This window comes from Bacillus rossius, chromosome 10, assembly GCF_032445375.1.
Source record: "Bacillus rossius redtenbacheri isolate Brsri chromosome 10, Brsri_v3, whole genome shotgun sequence".
Taxonomy (NCBI): domain Eukaryota; kingdom Metazoa; phylum Arthropoda; class Insecta; order Phasmatodea; family Bacillidae; genus Bacillus; species Bacillus rossius.
In genome coordinates this window covers 8,676,814-8,699,887 of record NC_086337.1, presented here as the reverse complement: position 1 = coordinate 8,699,887, position 23,074 = coordinate 8,676,814, and the positions used below count along the sequence as shown (strand labels likewise).

The following is a 23,074-nucleotide window of genomic DNA, read 5'->3' as shown; positions in this document are numbered from 1 at the left end:
GTCGGGGGTATTGTAAATGAGACGTACGAGTTTATTGTGTGCCACCATGTCAAAGGGCACAGACCCGGCGGAGACTCTCGCCTTAGGGCGTGACGTCGCCCGTGTGAGGATGTGACTCGACCCCCTTGCTGCAGTTCTCGGCGACACCTGAGCCTGGCCCGATCTCAGCGCTGGGCACGCTCTGATGATTAGATGGGTGGGTTCTTAGGGCGTCCCACACGCCAGACGTCGAGGAGGCAAACACGTGATCCGGCACTCGGACAACACGCACGTGGTAGCACTGAGCTGACTGTCACGGGCGCGCGCGCACAGATTGTTCACACGTTTAGTTACGAATCCAACTCTACAAGGTAACTCATACTCTAATAAACACTCCGCGGTACGTCCGGTTTACGTCGAGTTCAGCTCCCTCTCACCGCGATGACGAAGAACTGCCGGGAAATACATGGCCGCCGGGTAGCCTCAACAAAAGCCTCTCGCGCCATCTTTTCCAGGTCCGTGGCACTCTATCCCCCCACTACACACGCGGCGGGAGGTTTGAATGCCGTGGCTGGAGGGGAAGGTGGGAGGGTACTGGCGTATCGGGCTCGGAGGCTCGGACGATGTCAATTGCCCCCCCCCCCCCCGAAAGTAGCACGAAACGACAGTACAGCGATGGGAGCGGCTGGGTGGTGTGGTCCGCTGTGTGCACACCTGTGGCGGGGGGATCGCTCCGTCCGTCGGCGCCTCCAACTCGTATGGCATCTGTCATGTTGCATCTCGCTGGGCCTGACGCCTTGCGCGGCCGCAAATGGTATCCATGCGCAGCCCCCCTCGCCGCTGCCTCCTGTCTATTGGGGCTGTCACCCCCCTCCTCTTCATTTGCTGGTTCCTCTACGGTTACATGGAACGTGGCGTTCTCCAGGGAATAGTGTAGAGGCCATTTAGGCCCTGTAAGCGGCGGACTCTCGGGTCGGTCTTCGGCGTCCTCAGGGTACCAGATGAGCGGTGAGGGGGTGGAACGCTGTTCGGCACTGCCCGTTCGTTCTCCCGCAGTGAATCCACGGAAGGACTCATCTGTGTCCGACTCGGGGAACAGTTGCCTCGCACACTCCGGATGACCCGTGTGTAGGATGGAGGTTATGGCAGTAGCGTCGGGGAACCCGTGGAAGTCTGATGTATCTGGACTCGCAGGCGTGGGAGTGTCATGCCCTCCGGCCGCTTGCTCTGTATCGGGGGCTGGGCCCGGCGTTCCTGGCTCGGATCTCTGAGCCTCTATGTCCGTCTCCTCCTCACTGCGTCCCTGTGGTACTTCACTATCCGCCCCGTGGGTAACTTCAACATCACGGCCGTGGTACCTAGAGTACGTACTACCGGTACGGGACCTACCCACTTCGCAGCCAGCCCGGCGCAGTTCTTTCGTCCACTGGCCGAAAGGGGGTGCAGCCTGGCGTAGACGAGCTGCCCGGGTGTCAGTGCCGGGGGCGGTGATGATGTCACGGGTGTAATACGGGCCTGATACTCCGCCTGTCTGTGCCGGGCCACGTCACGGGTGTCAGCTATCCGTGCCGCACGGGCCTCAGGCGTTTGCCCCTCCTCTTCCGCACCTTGCGCCTGAACTTGGTACTGCCTCGGTAAGGGCAAGTTCCGCCCCTGTACCAACGTTGCGCGTGCTTCCCCGGTGGCCTCGTTTTCCCTACGTCTCAGACAGTACAGGATTTCGGGGAGGTGTACGTCCCAGGTTGTGTGGCCGTCCGTGAGTCGCAGGCGCAACTGGGCCTTTACTTCCTGGTTCCGTCTTTCCGTCGGGTTCGCCCTTGGGTGGTAGATGGGTGTGGTATGGGCCATGACCCGCCATTTAGTACAAAATTCTGCCCATTTCCTGCCCGCAAACTGGGTGGCGTTATCGGATAGAAGTACCTGGGGGTAGCCCCATCGAGGGAAGAACTACGTCTCCAGCGCCCGAGCGATCGTGCCGGCACGATAATTGGCTAAGGGAAACGCCTCAATCCACCACGTGAAGCAGTTGGTCACAACCAGGAAGAACCACTTCCCCCGTGCAGTGCGAGGGTAGGGGCCCATCAGGTCCAGAGCCACGGTATGGAAGGGCTCTGTGGGTCGCCTGGGCACCTGTTGCTCCCGCCCGTCCGGCCTCCTCGCTCGTTTTGTGTCGCTGGCAGTGCCGGCAGTTTCGTACACTGTTCCTCACGTGTTTGTTGATGCCCAGCCAATAAAACCATTCCCTGATGGCCCGTGTGGTCTGGTCCGTCCCCGGATGGCCTGCCAGCTTGTTAGTGTGCAGCATGTTGAAGATGTCCCGGCGTGTGTCCACTGGTGCGAATGTCCGCCATTTCGTTTGGGATTGTTGTGGAGGCAGCCATCTACCACTCGGTACCCCTCCAGTGTCATTGCACCACACCGCTGGATGAGCTCCTGAGTGTGCCCGTCCGTCGCCTGTTTGGCTCGTACGAAGGCATCCAGATCGTCCAGTTCTGCCCCTGGGGGGAGTGTCGGGGGTGTGTTCGGGGTAATCGCACTTATGCATGCGCCAGTATTCTCGCGGGACTCGTGCGTCTGCTCGCGTGTCGGTGGCAGCAGCTCCTCCCACTCGGCGTCATCTCGCGCATATATCGTACGGTCCAGGCTGCGTGACAACTCATCTGCTAGCTCATTTTGCTTTCCTGCCACGTGCTCTACGGTGAAGTCCAGCGCCTGCAGTAGCATGGCCCACCGCGTCAGTTTGGACCGGCGGCCCTGCATGGTTGCAAGCCATTTGAGACACTGGCTGTCCGTGCGCAGGGTGAATTGCTGTCCTTCCAAGTTGGGCCGGTAACGCCTTAATGCCCACACTACCCCGAGACACTCGCGCTCATTCACGCTGTACCTGCGCTCTAAGTCCCCAAACTTGGCACTAGCGTATTCGATTATCCGCGGCTCCCCTCCAGCGCCGGCCTGGAGCAAGATGGCTCCTATGCCCTCCTGGCTTGCATCCGTCTGGACGATGAGAGGTTTCTGGGGGTCGAGTCTGGCCAGTAGGTGACATTGACTGAACCGGCGCTTCAGCTCGTCGAATGCGGTTTGCATAGCAGGCGTCCATTTGTACGGTTTTTTTGGGGACAGTTGAGCTGTGAGGGGGGCTGTCACTACGGAGAATTCGGGGATGAAAGCCCGCAGCCAGTTGGCCAGCCCAATGAACCGCTGGAGCTTCTTGCGGGTGTTTGGGACAGGTCTAGTGAGTATGACGTCCAGCTGTTCTGGCGTGGGTCGGTTCCCCTCTGCATTTACCACGAGCCCCAGGAAGTTCAGTTCGGTCGTGCCCAGATGACATTTGGCCCTGTTTCAGGTCAGCCCATGTGCCGCAAGGCGCTCCAGTATGAGTGCGAGGTGGTGCGCATGCTCCTCCCAGTTTTGGGACCAAATGATGATGTCATCGAGATATGCTGCAGCAAACTGACCGGAGTAGTCGTCCAACACGCGCATCATCATGTGCTGAAAAGTGGCTGGGGCGTCCTGTAGCCTGAAGGGCATGGCTCTAAACTGGAAGCGGCGTCCGTCAGGAATGGTAAAAGCAGTTTTCTGGCGGTCCTCCGGCCTTATGGGAACCTGCCAGTACCCAGATTTCAAGGCGAGTGATGAGAAAATTTTCGCGCTCCCTAGGCCGGCGAGTGTATCGACAATATTCAGTAAGGGAGGAGGAGAGTTAATCGTCACCTTGTTGATCGGCTTGAAATTGACACAAAAGCGGGCCGTACCGTCTTTCTTCTCCGCCAACACGATCTGAAAATTGTATGGGCTCTCGCTGGGCTCGATGATACCATCTCTCAGCATCTCGTTGACCTGTGCTAGGATGGTCTGCTTGCCCGCGTACCTATAACTGCCAGGTGGGATATACATTGGCTCGTGGGGGTGAGTAGGAATTGCATGTTCCGCAACTGATGTACGCTTAAGGGGGTCAGCGTTCGCGAACACAGCGCTCTGTTGATCCAGTACACTCTGGATAGTGGCCTGCAGTCCGGGAGGAACCCCGTGCTTGAAATCGTTGCGACTGACCTTGCCGGGTGATGGTGGTGTTGGATCTCCGAAGCCGTAGACTGTGCGGTGCCCACGAGTGCCTACGCACACCAGCCCACCACGCACCCCGATATGCGCATCTTGCTCGCAGAGCCATGGCTGGCCCAGGATGACGTTGTCTCGTAGCTCCGTGACCACCAGTGCGGTCGTGGACGATCTTTGGTCGCGTATGTTGATGCACAGCGTCGCGACGCCCTGCGTCTGACAGGCATCTCCGACAGTGGCCAGCTGAAGTTGTCCCGGTTGGTGCTCGTACTGCGTCCCCGCAACCAGATGGGCAGCAACACAGTTATGACTGGCTGCGGTGTCGATCAGAGCGAGTACCTCTCGCCCGTTGACTCTGACGGGGATGCGCAGAAGTCTGCCTTCCGCTGCGCTGACGTGACCCAGTAGTGGCCCGGCCAGCGTCTGTGCGGCATCCGCAGTTGTGACAGCGGGAGGTGAGGGTACTGGAATTACTGCGTCACCTCCCCTTGGCCGTTTCCCGGCCGCTGGTACGTCCTGTCACTGGGCCGGAATGCGTTGCGCACGGGACAGTTTTTGTGCCAGTGGAGCGTGCCTTTAGGACATGTGTGACACTGTGGTGGTGGGCCTTCGCATATGGCGCGTCGGCGCCAGGCCGGCGGCAACTGGTCACCTGGCCCCCCGGTGTCGCGGCGACTCCCGTCGCGGGGTGCGGGGTAGGACACTAATGCCTGAATGCTGGTGTCTGCTGGTGTCGCTCGTGTAGGTGCCGGGGTGAAGTTCCTGGGTGGTCGCATCGACTTCAGGTCCTGTTCTATCGCCCAAGCAAGTTGCACGAAGTGCTCAGCGGAGTAGTGGGTTGCTTGCCGTAGGTGTGCGCGTAGCTCTGGCTGCATGAGTTCCACGACATGCCCAGTACGTCCTCCGGCGCGTGCGTCGGGAGGAGCCGTCTGTACATGCGGATCTTCTTTACCACGAATGTCTCGACCGTCTCATTGGCCCCTTGTTCACACTTTACACAACACATCTCGTTCAGGCTGTACAACATTTCCAACTTTACCGCGCTCGCGCTATTGTCCGCCATGGTGGTGTGTGGTAGTAAGGCCGGTGGACTCGACTCGCTCCTCCTCGCTACGCGACCCGTACGGTGGTCTAACCCACACACTCCACCCGCGAGTTTACAGCAGTTCCTCTGCTCTCGCTGTGCCGAATTCCTGGAAGCGATCTCCCGGCGAGTTGAGAAGTGAAAGGTCGTGACGAGGTCCCGTTAGTCACTCTGCGCGAACATTAGTTCCGCGCTAACTTTAGATCCCCACGCTCCGCGCAATAACGGCACATTCGAGCGCGAACTTTAGTTCCTCACGCTCCGCGCAACAACCGCACAACTCGCGGACTCCAACCGCACAACTCGCGGACTCACGCACAACACAGGTCCCGGTGATTCTGGCAGCTTTTTGTCACGCCCCACCACTTGGGCACCAATTTGACATGGTCGGGGGTATTGTAAATGAGACGTACGAGTTTATTGTGTGCCACCATGTCAAAGGGCACAGACCCGGCGGAGACTCTCGCCTTAGGGCGTGACGTCGCCCGTGTGAGGATGTGACTCGACCCCCTTGCTGCAGTTCTCGGCGACACCTGAGCCTGGCCCGATCTCAGCGCTGGGCACGCTCTGATGATTAGATGGGTGGGTTCTTAGGGCGTCCCACACGCCAGACGTCGAGGAGGCAAACACGTGATCCGGCACTCGGACAACACGCACGTGGTAGCACTGAGCTGACTGTCACGGGCGCGCGCGCACAGATTGTTCACACGTTTAGTTACGAATCCAACTCTACAAGGTAACTCATACTCTAATAAACACTCCGCGGTACGTCCGGTTTACGTCGAGTTCAGCTCCCTCTCACCGCGATGACGAAGAACTGCCGGGAAATACATGGCCGCCGGGTAGCCTCAACAAAAGCCTCTCGCGCCATCTTTTCCAGGTCCTTGGCACTCTATCCCCCCACTACACACGCGGCGGGAGGTTTGAATGCCGTGGCTGGAGGGGAAGGTGGGAGGGTACTGGCGTATCGGGCTCGGACGATGTCACTTATAAAGAAGTTCTTTATAAATGTTTGGAACAAAACAAAGGTAGCGATTGTTGAGTATCAAATTTTCCACTATTTCTGAACTAAAATGAGAAATTTTTGAGGCTGACTTTGTCACAAAAATGGCAATGTATGATTCATGATTTGTATATTAATAGAGTTATTAATAAAAGAATTTATATAATTATTTTATCCATATTTGAGACCTGCCAATCTCTCAACTACCACCGATTTGAGTCAGTCATTCAGGTCATATGCTGTTAAAAATAATTTTCTTAAAGCAAAGTATCAAACTGATGATAATGTATTTTTCTTATTCATCTTCCCGTTACTCCTATCAGCAATTTTCAACGGAATATTCTTAATTCCTATTTTTTTTTTCACAATCTCTTTAAAACAGTTTTTTGTCTTTCATTAGTATAATTCTAAAAAGCATTATTTATATTTTAGCTATTTTAAAGAAAGATTTGATTTGATATTTCAGTCCCTTTGTTATAAGGGAGTTTATGTCTGAAAGAAAAGTAAATGTTTGTTATAAAGAGGTGAGAATGTTTTACTGTACTATAGTTACATTACAACTTGGTTACTGTTATCTCTTTGGGTTCAAGCAAAGCAATAAGCTATATCTGTTGATATGATACAATATATTAAAGAACAACATTATTTTAATAGAGGTACAATATGATTATTTGAATTACTAGATTTATGTGATTATTTAATGGTGTTATCATATGCTAAGTTGAGTGTTAAAACATACATAGTATGTAATGGATATTGGCATTTGTAAAAGCAAATGGGTGAGCTCTTGGTGCTTCAACGCCCGTCTGCAGGCTGTTGGTCGGGGAGGAAGACCTGATCGCGGCTGGAAGGCCGGAGTGTTCAGCCAGTACCCTCGGCCGGGCACGTTCCCGACACGCCGCCCCAACAGCGACAAGCCGCGGCTGAAGGACATAGCCGTGATGGGCTACTCGCTGCGCACTCCCGACCACCGCTACACGGAGTGGGTGCAGTTTGCCGACGGCCGTGGCTCCTGGGACCACGTGCTGGCCCGGGAGCTCTACGACCACCGGCTGGATCCCGGCGAGGACGTCAACTTGGTCAACCGACCGCAGCTCGGGCAGTTGGTCGACCGCCTGAGCAGCCAGTTGCGTGCTGGCTGGAGGTACAACTTGCCCAGACACATGTATCAGTGAGATGTGGTAGGTGCAGGCTTTCACGGCCATTGTCTGAAGTAGCCGTGTCCTTGGCAAATAATTCACCGACGTTTCAGTCGACATTGTAGTCGCCATCATCAGGGAGCTGACTCTCTGATGCTCCCTGCTCCCTGATGATGGCGACTGCAATGACGACAGAAACGTTGGTGAATTATTTGCCAAGGACACTGCTACAACCCAGAAGCCAAGCTACTTCAGGTGCAGGAATGTTTGTAAACCTGCTTTCTTTAGCCCAAGAATTGTTTTTATTTTATTTTGGGAATTGTAATTTATGTGACTACTTACCTTAAAGTTTATACAACCCTGGAAACCAGAAATAACACCCCCTTCCCCCCTCCTCAGAAAAAAACTAATTTACGAGTAAGTTTGGCTTTAACTTTATAACCATGATATTACTAAGTGATTTTTAAATTTTTAACTATTTAAATTACATTTGGATGGATTATATTTATTGTACCATTTCCACCAAATTAGGGACTGTGTGGATATCATGTAATTGTTTTTAGCATGTAGGAAAGTTTGTCTTTTTTTTCTGTATTTTAGAAAAAATAATATTTAGATTGTTTTTATAGTTTATATTAAAATGGTCTGTGTGTATTAAATGTAGTTTTGTGTGAAATTTTTTTAATAATTCATATAGAATAAATTAGTTTTACCTTTTAATACCGTATTTGCTCGTGTAAAGGCCCCGCCTGCGTATACGCCTCCCCTCCTTGTTTTGTAAACAATTTTGAGAAAAAATTTAAAAACGTGTTTTTCTGGGTTTATCTGAGGGCAGGGCAGCTTGGCATGCATCAAACAGCAACCCATGTATTGTGAGCAGCGGGAGGTGATTTTGTAAGCGGCAGTGATACAGAGACTGGTATTATAGTTTGTCCGCTCTCAGTAGGACTGTCGTGAGGCGTGACAGACGTACGCAGTTAGTCGTATCTCAAACGACATAAAGATAAAGAAAGCTGGACTCGCGCGCTTGTGTTGATGTGCAGTGTTGTCGGAGAAGAAGAGGGGAAGTGAAGGAGGAAGGGAAGTGTGTGGTATTTCTAACACTCCTTTGTCTGGTTGGCTGGCTAGCTGGCAGGAGGGAGGTTAAGCCACGCCTCTGCCTCTCTCCCCCCCTGCGGACTCGCTGCCTCTCTCTCCCTCCTGCCGCGTCGCTGCCTCCCCCGCCCTCCCTCATTAGAACAAAGACGCACTACTTACCAGTTGTTCCGCCAGCTGTTTCATTTAATCAAAATTTAATTGGCGTTTAAATAAGTTGTGGCGGTATTTCATATTGCTTTTATTAAATGTTAGTTTTTCATACCTGAAAAAAATAAAATCTATTTTTTCCTCCAAATTCGCGTATAGGCCCCTTCCCCTTTTTTGGAGTCGAAAATTTGGGGGGAAAAAAGGCGGGGACTTAACGCGAGTAAATACGGTATAATATGTTTTTTTAAAATAACTATGAATCACATGATGATTCCCAGATATTCAAAGTTCAAATTTTAAATTGATAAACTGAAAACTGAAATGGCAGTCTCTAGATGCAAATGTGTGAGTGGTAGTAGCTGAACAAGAATTGTGACATTCTGGTGGTTTTCACTATACATACTTTACTGATGTAATATTCAGTTAGGAATGAAATGTGCTAGTGTGAGTGAATCAGGGGTTATAGATCATCTATATGGCTGGTGTTACTTGGACATCATCAAGTTATGGGGAGTTATCGTTAGAGGAAGGACGTGTGCTATTGTGAGTGCTTCGGGGGTTGTGGATCATCTGTATGGCTGGTGTTACTCAGATATCATGAAGTTATGGCGGGTTATCGTTGGAGGAAGTACGTGTGCTATTGTGAGTGCTTCGGGGGTTGTGGATCATCTGTATGGCTGGTGTTACTCAGATATCATGAAGTTATGGCGGGTTATCGTTGGAGGAAGTACGTGTGCTATTGTGAGTGCTTCGGGGGTTGTGGATCATCTGTATGGCTGGTGTTACTCAGATATCATGAAGTTATGGCGGGTTATCGTTAGAGGAAGGACGTGTGCTATTGTGAGTGCTTCGGGGGTTGTGGATCATCTGTATGGCTGGTGTTACTCAGATATCATGAAGTTATGGCGGATTATCGTTGGAGGAAGGACGTGTGCTATTGTGAGTGCTTCGGGGGTTGTGGATCATCTGTATGGCTGGTGTTACTCAGATATCATGAAGTTATGGCGGGTTATCGTTGGAGGAAGGACGTGTGCTATTGTGAGTGCTTCGGGGGTTGTGGATCATCTGTATGGCTGGTGTTACTCAGATATCATGAAGTTATGGCGGGTTATTGTTGGAGGAAGGACGTGTGCTATTGTGAGTGCTTCGGGGGTTGTGGATCATCTGTATGGCTGGTGTTACTCAGATATCATGAAGTTATGGCGGGTTATCGTTAGAGGAAGGACGTGTGCTATTGTGAGTGCTTCGGGGGTTGTGGATCATCTGTATGGCTGGTGTTACTCAGATATCATGAAGTTATGGCGGGTTATCGTTGGAGGAAGGACGTGTGCTATTGTGAGTGCTTCGGGGGTTGTGTATAATATATATGGCTGGTATTACCTGGACATCATCATGTCATGGGGGTTTATCGTTTGAGGATGGTATTGTTTTGTTGTGAGTGCTTTGGTGGTTGTGGATCATCTATAATTCTGTATGACTGGTGTTGTCTGGGCATCAACATGTTATGGGGGGTTATCATTAGATGAAGGACGTGTGCTAGTGTGGGTGTTTTGGGGGGTTGTGTATCATATATATAGCTGGTGTTACCTGGACGTCTTCAAGTTATGGGAGGTTTACCGTTTGAGGCTTGATGTGTGCTAGTAAGTGTTCTTCAGGGGTTGTGGTTCATCTATGTATATGGCTGGACATCATCAAGTTTTGGGCGGTTATCGTTTGTGGAAGATAGTGTTTTAGTGTGAATGCTTCAGGAGTTGTGATTCATTTACACTAGAGTCCCGTTAAAGCGAGGTGTCACGGTTCCGGGTTTGATCCTCGCTATAACCGAATTGGACAGATTTTGGCCCCCAAAAAATAAAAATAAACCGAAAATAGCATAAAAATTGTGTTTAAACCTTTATAATTGGAAAATAACAGGTTATATTAACAAAATCTTAATTTTGTGAGCAGATGTGTGAATTATCTTTAAAACGATACCCCACAAGTACGGATGCGATCACTGACTGCGTCAAAATAACCAGAATACCCCACCACGCCACGTAGCATCTCAGCCCGCAATCCGCGGCCGACGCAGCATTGTCCTGCTATCTATTGTCGACACGGGCTGTCTGCTGGCGGCCATGTTGGTTCGGGATGTTGCTAACAGACGGCGCTAGTGTAGCGTGACGATTTAATTCCTTGCAAAAAAAACAGGAGTGCGGCAACGCACGTATGCCTCAAACGAAATAATCGCTGGAAAACTATACTTTTTTCATTTAAAGAAACCTGTAAACTTTTTTCGAAAATAAATTTGGGATTAAACTAGGCATGGTCGGGCAGAGAAATTTGACTTCGGGCGGGCTCGGGCGGGTAATTGTCCAAAATTTTCGGGCTCGGGCAATCTCGGTCGGGCATCAAAATTAGTTAATGAAATAAATTTTGAACATAAAATAGTCGTACTTAAGTTTGCATTGACAAACCTGAACTGTTTTTATTTATTTACTATACCGCACTGATATGAAAGTTAAACATTAAACTAAAAAATAGAGTGCATATTAATCTTGGAAATAAAGTGCTTATTAACTAAATTGTGTTTGGGTAGCTGCTTGAAGGTTCATTGTCACTGTTGATTGTTTGACCTACACTTCCACTGGTATCCATTTTGGTAAAATAATGACATGAATTAAATAGAAACAATTCACAACCACTTTCTGTAAATGCCACGCAACTACAATGTGTGTAATTAAAGTCAGCTTATAATCCTTCTCGCACACAGCAAGCAGATCCACCGGCCTTGAACACTACTTTGTGACTATTGAGCAGTGAGCATCCGCCGTGCGTACGCGCGCGAGCGTGTGTGTGTGTGTGTGTGAGAGAGAGAGGCGGGCGAACAGCTGCATCGTTAGTCAGCCAGCGAGAGTAACGGTAAATGTTGACCTTGACCACTTCCGCTTGCTGCAGGGCTCGCTCTCTTATATCTGTCTCCCCCTCCCACAAACACACTTGCTGACCGGGCACCTTCTTTATCTTATCTCTCACACACACTCACTTCACCGGCTGGTGCCGGGACGGCGGCGGCGTGGCATGTTCCTGCAGCTGCCGCGCGTTCCAAAAAAAAGAAGCTTTGTTTACTTGCGCCGTGCGGTATTGCCGTTTTCCAAGGTGCCCGATATTTTCGGGCACTGAAATACCCGCCCGGAATTTCGGGTATACTTGATACCCGAAACACTGCCCGAAATTTCGGGTACCCGACCATCCCTAGATTAAACTCAAACCATCACCACCCCCTTCTTGGACAGATGCCCCAACTATTGACAGAAACAAAAGTTACATGAATGCTGTCCTAGCGATTCGGAAATAAATACGGTAGGGCCTGCTATTTGTCAGATAATAAAATAAAAAACCTGACGTGTTTGTAAACGCGTCACGACTGAAATAATTCCAAACAAGTTTATAAATATTTGTGTATTATTAACGCGATCAATTAGCAACAAGTATAAAGACGACTCTTGACTTTTTTGGCGTAACATAGTTATAAACAATGTTATTATTTGTTAACGAAAAGGTCCCAACAAATTAATTAAGAGCATTTATATTTAAAAAAAAGTGCACATTGTTATGTTTAATGGCGGGAAAAAAATAGAATTAGTCTATTTTCTAAATAATAAGAAATGAGTATAAGTATGTGTATATTCAAAGGCTTGGTTTATTCGAGTCGAGCATACCTTAACCTTGAAGCCAAGCGGAAGTTTGATAGAAGAAAGAAAGGACGGGATTCTATTTTTAAAGCCACGCACTTAGATGGCGACTGCAAGGCTGAAGAATGTGACTGGTGTCAATACCAATATGTCTAGTGGCGAGCGAGAGGGGTGGAGATAAAGCAGACTAATAACAAAGGCGCGCTTCACGCGATCACACCGTAAATTCCTCAAAAAGACCTCGTTATAACTGTGTTCTCGCTATTACCGTGCTCGCTATAACGGGATTCTCCTGTATATGGCTGGTGTTACCGGGATGTCTTCAAGTTACGGGGTGTTATCGTTTCAGGATGGACGTGTGCTTGGGTTAGTGCTTCAGGGGTTGTGGATCATCTGTATAGCTGGTAGGGCTGTGCGAACCTGCAATTTTCAAGTTCGAACTGAACTTGAACCTGTAACTACGCTTTGATCTCCTTTTTTTTAATATAAACAAAGTCATCTTATATGCAACCCCCTTGGAGAGTTTTTGAAACGTGCTCAGCAGAAACAGTATCTTATCCAGAGGAGGAGATCTGAAGGAGCACATAAATTTAGCACAGACACCTCTCAGGTTGAGTGTAAATGTGGATCGGCAAAAGCACACTAAATAAAACACTGGATATCAGGATCTAATTTACTGATCTAGTTTCGTTGTCACTATAATCAAGCATACAAAGATAGTATATCAGATTAAAAAAAACAGGTTACTTTTAGTTATGGTCAGAATTAGGCAATCACCATTTATAGATGCTAAACTTGTAACAGTCGACAATTCATTCTTACAGAACAGAATTATAATTTTTTCAATTTTACATAAATTTTCTCAGGCCGGCCTGTTAGTTGTGGAAATACATTAAGCAATTTTTATATGTTACTAAATTAAGTCAAGGCTATTACTGTATAATATTACAGACATATATTTTTCTATTTTTCTAAGTTCTTAAGATCCTACAAGGTCCATTATGAAAGGTCTTCGCTCTGTGGCAATCTGTTGATTATTTTAGTTTTCTTTTTAGAGGTTACAGATAATAAATTTTACATTTCAAATTTCTTTGTCTACTCATCCTGCCAGCCAGTTCACGACGGAAGCACCGGGGATGGCACAGGCGGAGAGTAGGGGTAGGTCCGAAAACTGGTCCTCTGACTAGAGTGGAAACGATTCCCGCTCGTGACATGGTACCCACTGTGAAACAGAAAGTCACACAGTGGTAGAAAAAGGAAAAATAATTAAACCGGAAGGATGAGAGGTTAATTATAAGGTCAAAATGGAGAGGGGGGGGGGGGGGTAGTGAAATCTTAGTGAAATCTTAGTGAGAGATTAAGAGAGAGAGAGAGAGAGAGAGAGAGAGAGAGAGAGAGAGAGAGAGAGAGAGAGAGAACACTTACCACAAAAGTGGGCACGATCCAGAAGATTTACTCCATGGATGGGGATCGGAGCACCGCCGGAGCCAATCCGAAACGCACTACCGCACGCGACATGGTGACGACCTTTAATACTACTACAGATTGTAAAGTGAGTTGGGATAACACCCTTACTTTAGGTAACTACATATTTTCGAGTCGATGGGTCGCGGAACTTCGTCGCAGTAGAAAACGATTAGTAGTCGTGGCGGTCATTGAGCCAAGATTCCGATGATAGCAAAAGTCACAAGTACCCAAAAGGAACTGCCCCCCAGGGTGTCGAGACCAGAAGGGAGGGGAGAGAACCAAAATAGGTGGAGCTAGTAGGACTTACTGGGGGTAGAAACTCTTTATGATTGGTCAGTTGTACAGCCTGGGTAGGCCCTACAAGAAAATTAATACAAACCGCGGCTATGCAACTTGGTTCGCGAGGCTGCCGCTGGCTCGCGCCACTAGGTGGGTGCTCTAAGCTAGTAGCACAGCATACAGGACTCCAGAGTGTCGCCACCTGGTGAGCCAACCCAGGAGTTACCAATGATAGTTCTAAAGGTTGCCAAGAGATGGCGCATGGCTTCAGTTAAAGGCCTAGACTACAGAGGGGAAGGAGGGATGTTCAGAGGTTCTTGGGCAGAGCCATGGTTCCTGTAGACTCAGCATGAAACTGAAATTGAGGGGGGGGGGGGGGGGGGTGCGAGGGATACTGCGTGCGCTTGCAAAGACAGCACGATACGTTATCCAATGAGCGTGACCTGTCGTGGGACAAACAAGACAAGAGAACTGATTAGGTATGTTGGGCACCAGTGAAATACTAGCGGGAGACAAGACTGCAGGTGCTGAGGAGGCATAGACAAGCCTATCTCGTACGTGAGGCGAAGCGAGAGCTATGTGAAGCTGACAGCCCGCAAGCGATGGGAGCGAGTCCTGCTTGGGAACTCCCAGCCCTGATGAAAATGGCGACGCACTAGGTGTCCGGACCGACCCAAAATATGAAAGAGGTCCATGAGTTAATTAAAAAAGACATTTGGGCCTATGGGTGGCCTACAAAAATTAACCGGGTAGAAAGCCAAAGGCCAATTGGTGCCGAGGCAAATGCTGGTTTTCGGTACAAATTGAACTTTAAGTAATAAAAGTAACATTTATTTGAATTGTTTTTAAAGTTATTATTTCAGGTAATAATAGTTTACACTTTAAAATAGACAAAAAAATTCAGGCATATCATGAGTACTCAACATAAGTTCATTAGTTTTCTTTACTTCTTTATTATAAAATTGTGCAAGAATGTAAGTTCTTCAACATGGAACTGGGTCAGTGATTCCCGTCTATTCGAAACTACATTTCCAGCTGCAGAGAAGACACGTTCACTGCTGACTTGTGTAGCAGGAATACCTAAATACTTGAGTGCAAGCAGTGCAAGTCGTGGGTATATAGTTTTATTACCTTGCCACAACGTGAAAGGATCAAGAGAGCATTCAGCTTTCTCTTTGAAAAACAACAGAAATTCATCATCAATTGTAATTCCATCACTCGTGCTTGATTTACTTTCAGAGAGATTGTCAAAATTTTCCCAAATAGACGATGTCTGGAGTGTGTTGTCAGTACTCATCACGGATGATGATGATGATAATGATGGCTTTGGAGATATATTTTCAGAATCAGCTGGCATTAGTTTTAAAATCTCTTGCTTCATTTTTGTAATCATTAGGGATTTTTCATGACATTCCAACAGTACATCCTTGAAGCGAGGATCTAAAATAATTGAAAATTTGTATTCATTGATTCCCTTTGGGTTAGGAAATCATCTGGATTTGATAGCCTTCAAAAGTTCTTTGCCGAACATGACGCCTGACTGTGACTGATTCACAAGGCTTCTGAGTACAGATATAATGCCATGAAGTATGGGTATCACCATACTTATCGTTGGGTAGCGTTCTGAGCTCACCTCTATTGTTGCATCATATATTGGTTTCAAAAAGAGAACATACCCTGTAAGTAAAAAAAAATTACATGTAATAATTATTTTTTAAGAAATTTTCCATCAAATTAATTGTTATGCAAGGTTATAAGCTTAAGTGTAAACTTGGTATGCTGCGTGACAGCCTAATAAGAAGAATGACATCTAAGGCAAAGACAGAAAAAAAGTGCATGATAATGTATGATAATATTAAGTTACCTATTGTAACTTATACTTACCTGATGCTAATTTCCACTCAGAGTTAGTAAAGCCATCCACTTTGCCTGATGAAGACAGTTCTGCAGAAACAGGCTCTCTTTGCTCAATCTGACGTTCAAGCATCAAGTATTCGCTGTTCCATTGTGTTTCAACAGCCTGTATTAGTTCATGAATTGGCTTGTTCATTTGTTTTTGAAGTCGTTCTAAGTTACTTGATGCCTGCACAATTGCACATATAACATACAAATACCGAGTACAGTAGAGCACCCCTCAACCGTAATTCCCACAAACGGAACTCCCGATATCCGGAACTAATTTTCCAAAAAAATATTAAAACATTACAAAACATCTCCAAAACATTTCCGCACTGGAACGAGGCGTTTTTGCTTTTGCCTGGCTGTACATGTCTTGTAGGCACGCGTGCACACGTCTGTCAGAGAGCTAATTATAGCCAGTCTTTCCCGCGCATTGCGTAAATACACTGCCGGTTTTCCCGTCGGATGTGAATTACTATAAAGATGTTTATGCTATAAGTAGTTTTATTGTTTCACTATGTCAAGTAAACGGAAAATTCCGGCCGGCCCGAGAGTATGTACACCGACTCCCACTACACACGCTGACACACGTGATACTTCCGTGTGATGCTTTCAGTTTGTAGACAATAATTTAGTGTACAAATATGTTTTATGTACATATTTATCCATTAATATATGGTTAAACAGTCTACATTTACCTGTATTTCTCTATCTCTGTGTTTTTAAACGAGATGCTTGAAGTGTTATTCTTGTGTATGTGAAATGTAAACTGTGCGTGGCAGTGACTTTACACTCTCCAGGAAGTGTGAATCACTAGCACGTCAACACAGAAGTAACACAACACTGCAGCTGTAGTCCTACTACCTCCCCCGAACCCTCTTCATCATCCTCTTCGCTCACGCACGCACCCACCCACAGAGAGAAGAAACACGTGCCTGCCAGCTTGCTTGAATGAAGGTCATTCAACCGGCCCGGAGGCCGGCCCTACCGCCACTCCCCTAACCTGGAATTTTCTCATAACCGGAATAGACCTCCCCCCAATGATTCCGGTTGAGGGGTGCTCTACTGTATTGTAATGCCAGCAACCACAGTAATCAAGGATAACGCTAATATGAAGATAAAATAAACAATGTATATGGAAACACTTAGGTACCTGAATACTCCTATGGTAGTAGCTGACAATAGAACAACCTTTAGCACACACATTCTTCATCCCAAGCACACTGTTCTTTGCATCATTCACTGCAAGCTGTAAAGAATGGGCAAAACACAAAATGTGTTCCCATGATGACATGGCAACAGCTGCAGCCAGGTTTCTTGCATTATCAGAAACTACGTAAATGAGAATGGTGTTGCCTCCTTGCGGGATGTTTCAGAGAGTTTTTGCTGGATAGTTTCATTGGTGTGACTTCCTGGGAAATGGTTTGTGGCCAAGGTGTGATTCTTCAATATGAAGTCACTTGTCAAGTAATGACATGTGAGGGACAAATAGCTGTCTTGTGCTCTTGATGTTCATAAATCTGTTGTTACAGACATTGACTGCAGTTCAGGTAGAGCCTCATCCAACTCTAAACTTATGCTTTTTATAGCCTTTTCCACCATTTCTGGAATGATTCTTCTGGTAAGTGTTGTCCGGGATGGTACCTGATATTCTGGAATCACTTCAGTCATTAAATCTCTAAACCAAGTAGAGTCAACAAAACTGTATGGCAAAAAATTCCCACAGACAAGGTTGGTTACTATCTTGTCAATCATTTTTGTTTTTGGATGATCTGCTGGCAATTTAGTTTTCTTTTGGAGAAATGTATCTAAATTAGGTTGTCTTGCATCTTTTCTCTTTATGTGCTGCTAATTTCTGACTACATGACAGTTCCCTTTCTGTTTCAAATGGCGAGTATTTGGCCGGGTGGGCAGATTTTAGATGTCTGGCCAAGGTAGAGGTTGTACCAGTTGGTGTTTTTAACTTTTGATGACAATAATAACATTTAACTGTTTGTTCACTTTTATTTTTTTTTCAAAATGCTGCCAGATAGTGCAGAAGATTGTGGCTCCTGGATTTTTCCATTGCTTTATTTAATAATTCATATAATAAAGTTTATTACCTAAAGAAACAATTCACATAAAAATTCTACTGACATGTGGGCATTCCTAACAATAGTCGACTTGCACTGTGTGTCCCAAAATTAACGTTAATGCACCATACATATTTCTTATAAAACAAAAATGCTTTAATCTCGGGTGCAGTCTATGAATAATGTGAATTTAATACTGAACTTTAATCCAATATTGTAATATTACGTACACATATATCTGGAATAAACACAAACTAAACGTAATTAAAAGCACGTTGTGTTCCCTTACTACCGATTCTACTGGTCGTCCGTAACCCGAAACGTCAAATATAGTGTTTTATCACGTAATCGTCGCGTGGGCATAATCGTTGCACCATTATTTTAGGGCATCAAAATTTGAACAAAAAATAATTATCGCAGAAAAGTTGCATGATGTTTTTGGTCCCGCTGTTAGATTCTGAGGGCTTTGTGTAGGTTGTTTTCCCATATAAAACAATGTATTTTAAAGTTGTAATTTAGTATTAATTTGGATTTTACCGCTTACTAATTTAATTTACAGAAATACGAAATTGTGTCACGTGTGGATGTTATTTTAAAGATGTTTTCAAACATTTTAACTTTTACCTAATCATTTTCGTCGCCGCTATGTATAGAGTATAAAAATGTAGCCAGCGTTAGATCATGTTTGGTTATGTTGAATACTATGTGGAGCGCGCGCATGTCGTCGGATGTCAATATTGATAGCTTGCAGATCGCATGGCATGCGCGCGCTCTGTATTTTGCAGAGTTAACTACATTTGATAGCCCACACTCTTTCGTGGTGTGTACTGGAACGATAGTTATTGTTAGTTCCTACTCACATTCCGGTCACGGGTTTCGTTTTTCTATTTAAAGTTAAGCAAAAAAATTTTTTTTTGCATAACTTTTTAATTTAAATAGTTTGTCGTGCTTTTGTATACTCTACTTTTTAAATAAACGTACTTTCCATGAATAGGTTTTGTTTTTATGAATAACTTTACGTGATTTTTTTTTCCCGCAGAAAAATTGGACCTCTATTTTTAAAATTTAATTTTAGTATAAAATGTGCGACAATTATGCGATAAAACACAGTATAGGTATCGACCAGTTGAAGCGTCGGTGAAAGGAAGTTATACCGTTGGAACATAGCCTCAACGTAAACAATATGGCATCCCACTATCCTAGTGTTGCTACTTGTACGTCTTTAGTGCTCGGTGCTTAGAAAATGTAGCTTACACATATAAATTGAACTCCGTTTTTATTAAAATCATTCGAAGACTTAAACAAGTTTATTCTGCAAGTGAATTTTTAGTATTATTGCAAATGTTCGATGACTTTACTTAATTATGCAGACGGCTTTAGCTAATGGAAAGGTTAACGTGCGTGCGTAGTAGTTTTTTTTATACCCTACTATTTCTTCGTTGCCCAAAATTACAGTGTTTTACATGTATGTATGAGTGTATTTTACATAATAAAGCCATACACGTGGATTGTGGGTATTTTTAAAATGTGGAAACGAACAAGCTTTAGTGTCATAAAAAACGAACCCAAACCCAAATTTTTTGACACGATCTTGAACCGAACTATTTTAAAGTTCAGTTCGAGTTCGAAATTTTGAACGTTTGCACAGCCTTAATAGCTGGTGTTACCCAGATATCATGAAGTTATGGGGGTTATGATTTGAGGAAGGAAGTGTTGTAGTGTGAATTCTTCAGGGGTTGTGGATCATCTATATGGCTGGACATCAAGTTTTGGGGGGTTATTGTTTGTGGAAGATAGTGTTTTAGTGTGAGTGCTTCGGGGGTTGTGATTCATCTATATGGCTGGTGTTACCTAGACATCTTTACATTATTGGGGGTTATTGTTTGAGGTAAAGTTTAAAAAATGTAATACAATTCGCAAGTTGGCATTCAGATTGTTTCTTTGCGATGGCAGGGTGTCCACTCAAACATCATTTCAAATTTCCCTGACATTTCCCTGTTTTCCCTGACTAGGGATATAATTTTCCCTGACATAAATCAATTATATTTTAATGCATGCAGAGTACTTATCATTTGTAACTGAGCTTCTGTACACTTCATGGATGTGTCACAACAACGTTTATACAGTTCATTTCAAAGTTGCAATGTTAATAGGCCTACAAGAAAACTTTGTCACAACAATGAACAAAAAAAACTTTTTTTTTATAACTTACTTAAACACACCAAAATTATTAGTTTCACACTGACAAAGAAGTAAAAAACTTTTAGTTATACAACACTAGCATGTTATTTCTATAGTTTTTCATATCTTCTTCAATTACTGAAACAGCCCTACAAGCTAGGTACTGTATTTATACACCAAATGACTTCTGCTTTGGTCACATCATCTTTTATTACAAAACCTTCTATTTTAGGTGATTTACCTGAACTTGATGTAGGCTTAAGTGCAAAATTACCAATATTAGATGCTTTTTCAGAGCTCAATGAAGCACCTCCTGTTGTTGAAGTTAAAGTGGCTGGTTCTGCAACACTCTTGTCAGATTCACAAGGCGATGACAGTTTAATAAATTCCTTAACACACTTGCTTGATCCACTGTCACGAACAGCATGTGAATGTTTCCCACCTGCCATGTGGCTTCGTACAGCTCGCTTACCCATATTACTTAAGCAAAATGTTGTCTTACATTTAGAACAAAATGCCGAATATCGGTCTTTCTCAACAGGTTGCAGCCACGAAGAAAAATCACTGTCAAGAAGCCATCTGTCGTTGAATGAAGTCTTTCTCATCTTCGACATTTTAGAGAGGTCCTATTACAAACTATATTGTGGTAAGAAACCTATATCATCCATGAATATGTGAATTTATACGACTTTTAAAACGCACCAAAGCCGACGCCACATTGCTATCATATTCACCACACAGCGGTCTCTATAAAGAAAGGACTCCACTACAGCTATGAACACGTGTGTGCTGGATCAGCATCTGTTATCACATCCTTTCTCTACGCTCCCGCACAGCACGGCACCAGGGTGGCGACCAACCGGGAAAACTGGGAAAACCGGGAAAAGTCAGGGAATTTTTCCAGCAGGGAAAAGTCATGGAAAAGTCAGGAAATTTTTCAAATAGTCAGGGAAAAAATTAAATCTTGTCTAAAGTTCCTGCTGCAGCATTTTACAGCTTAATATTATTCATAGGCTTTGTTAATTTGTTAATTGTATGTAGCGAATTATTATCTGAAATTATGAATACTATATTTTATACGAAGTTTGACATTTTAATGAAGCCATTTTTGATGTCGCGGGTCCATGAAAAACTCTGCTGTGTTTGCATTGCTGATAACAGCTGGCTGGCGTGCGCGCGCATGCATTGTATTGCCACCATAGGCATGGTACGTGTACCAAATTATTCTATGCTTACTAGTTTTATAGCTCATAGTACACCGAGATGACCGAAATAGTTTTATTTTTGTTTCTCGTATTATTGGCAACTGTGGTACAAGTACACGAACGTTTTGGGATGAAAGCGTGAGTGCTTTTTTTTTTGTTGCTAGTCGTGTTGTGTAGTGCTTCTCTACGTTTTACTTTTCAGATGTACTATTTATTTTATTCTGCTGTCCTCTTTGTGTAAACGTTTTGAATAGTGGCGTGTACATGTTTTCAGTATTATTTAGTAAGCTAGTCGGGCTTTGTTCTGAAGATAAAAAGGAGAGAATAGATGTAGTAGACAAAGATGGGGAAAAAATGTGCGCGGGATCAGATATGAACGTGTGGGCTTGGGAAGAATATTGCCGTTGCTGAAAGCTAAGAGTAAAGGTGATTAATGAGTTAAAGTGTTTATTTGGTTATATTCAAATTTTTAGCCCATTACTTTTATGGAGTAAAACATTTTTTTAATGAATTCCAATACAGGATAAGAAAAGTGAAAGGTAAATATTAAGAGTAGCTAATCATTAGACTTGCGCATAATAGTTCGCGACCGGGAGCGCTCCTATTAAAAACGTTTACACAAAGAGGACAGCAAAATAAAATAAATAGTACATCTGAAAAGTAAAACGCAGAGAAGCACTACACGACTGGGAATAAAAAAAAAAGCACACACGTGCGAACTAGGTCGCTCTTTTAGTTCGTCCGCTCCCATCTCGAATTCAAAGAATCAGATAGTTCGTTCGCTTTGCTACCGCTACTGCAGGCGATCTTCTTTGTATGTTATAGTAGTTATTTTTCATAATGATCAGTGTTATGAACGCTTATATTATTATCCATTTTTGGGTTATTATACATGAAATGAGTAAATAAAACAATAATTTACATAATTGGGTAAAATGGCGTATATAACAGTTGTTTTTAATCTTCACTTAACATATAATGTAATCGAAAAATTTTAATTTATAAAAGGATTTATTTTATAGCTAGTTAAAGAAATATTATTTATGAAATGTGTTTATTTTAGTGAATAAAATTCAGTTTTATAAATATACAAATTTAAATTTTTTTTAAGTTTTAGAAATAATCAACAAAAAATGTGTTATTATTTACAGGCAACAAAATTACGTACATTATTAAGAAAAAAGACCCATTACTCTTTTAATTTGTTACCTTACAATTAGACATAGAAAAACTAATAAAAACTCTTAAGTAAGATTGTTTGCTAATATTGCTTAAGAATGTGTATGTTCATTAGTACCTATATATAATTCACTAAATATTAGCAAGTTCATCATCACTTAACGTACACTATAATCGAAAAATTTTAATTTCTGAAAGCTATTATTGTTTGTCTGATTTTGTTTTGACATATATTTGTGTATGTTATCTGATAAGTTAGTTATGATATGTAAAAATATGAAGGTTTTGCGCTTAAAAAAATTGATGAGATTGTTAGGCATGGTCAGGGAATAAAAATGATTTTCCTGGAAACGCCAGGGAAAAGTCAGGGAATTTATTCTTTACAGTTTGGTAGCCACCCTGGGCACTGCCTCTTATCATATCTCACTTCCTTTATATTTGTTTGCTGCTTAAGTATTTACAGGAGGGAAAGGAGTGAGGAAAAGTATTGATTCACATTACGTCGTAGCAAACAGTCTGCGTAATGCATATCAACTAACAACCATGCTAGAGCCAGCCACGGCAAGCAAGACCAGAGTGCCGTCTGCGTCGAGACTGATCTGGCGGGCGGCG

General features: G+C 44.6%; 1 protein-coding gene across 4 annotated transcripts in view; it reads left to right on the top strand.

Annotated features, from left to right (window-relative positions):
- LOC134535764 (iduronate 2-sulfatase) overlaps window positions 1-22,297 on the top strand; it is an 81,572-nt gene extending 59,275 nt beyond the window's left edge. For 2 of the 4 annotated variants that reach the window (XM_063375005.1, XM_063375007.1), the window contains exons 7-8: window positions 6,935-7,266; window positions 20,620-22,297. In XM_063375005.1, the coding sequence (XP_063231075.1) occupies window positions 6,935-7,266; window positions 20,620-20,671 (384 nt within the window). In that variant the 3' untranslated portion in view covers window positions 20,672-22,297. Of the gene's footprint in view, window positions 1-6,934; window positions 8,524-12,529; window positions 13,480-20,619 lie in introns of those variants that run through there. The other 2 variants (XM_063375006.1, XM_063375010.1) reach the window with 2 other exon arrangements.
- The last annotated feature ends 777 nt before the right edge of the window (window positions 22,298-23,074 follow it).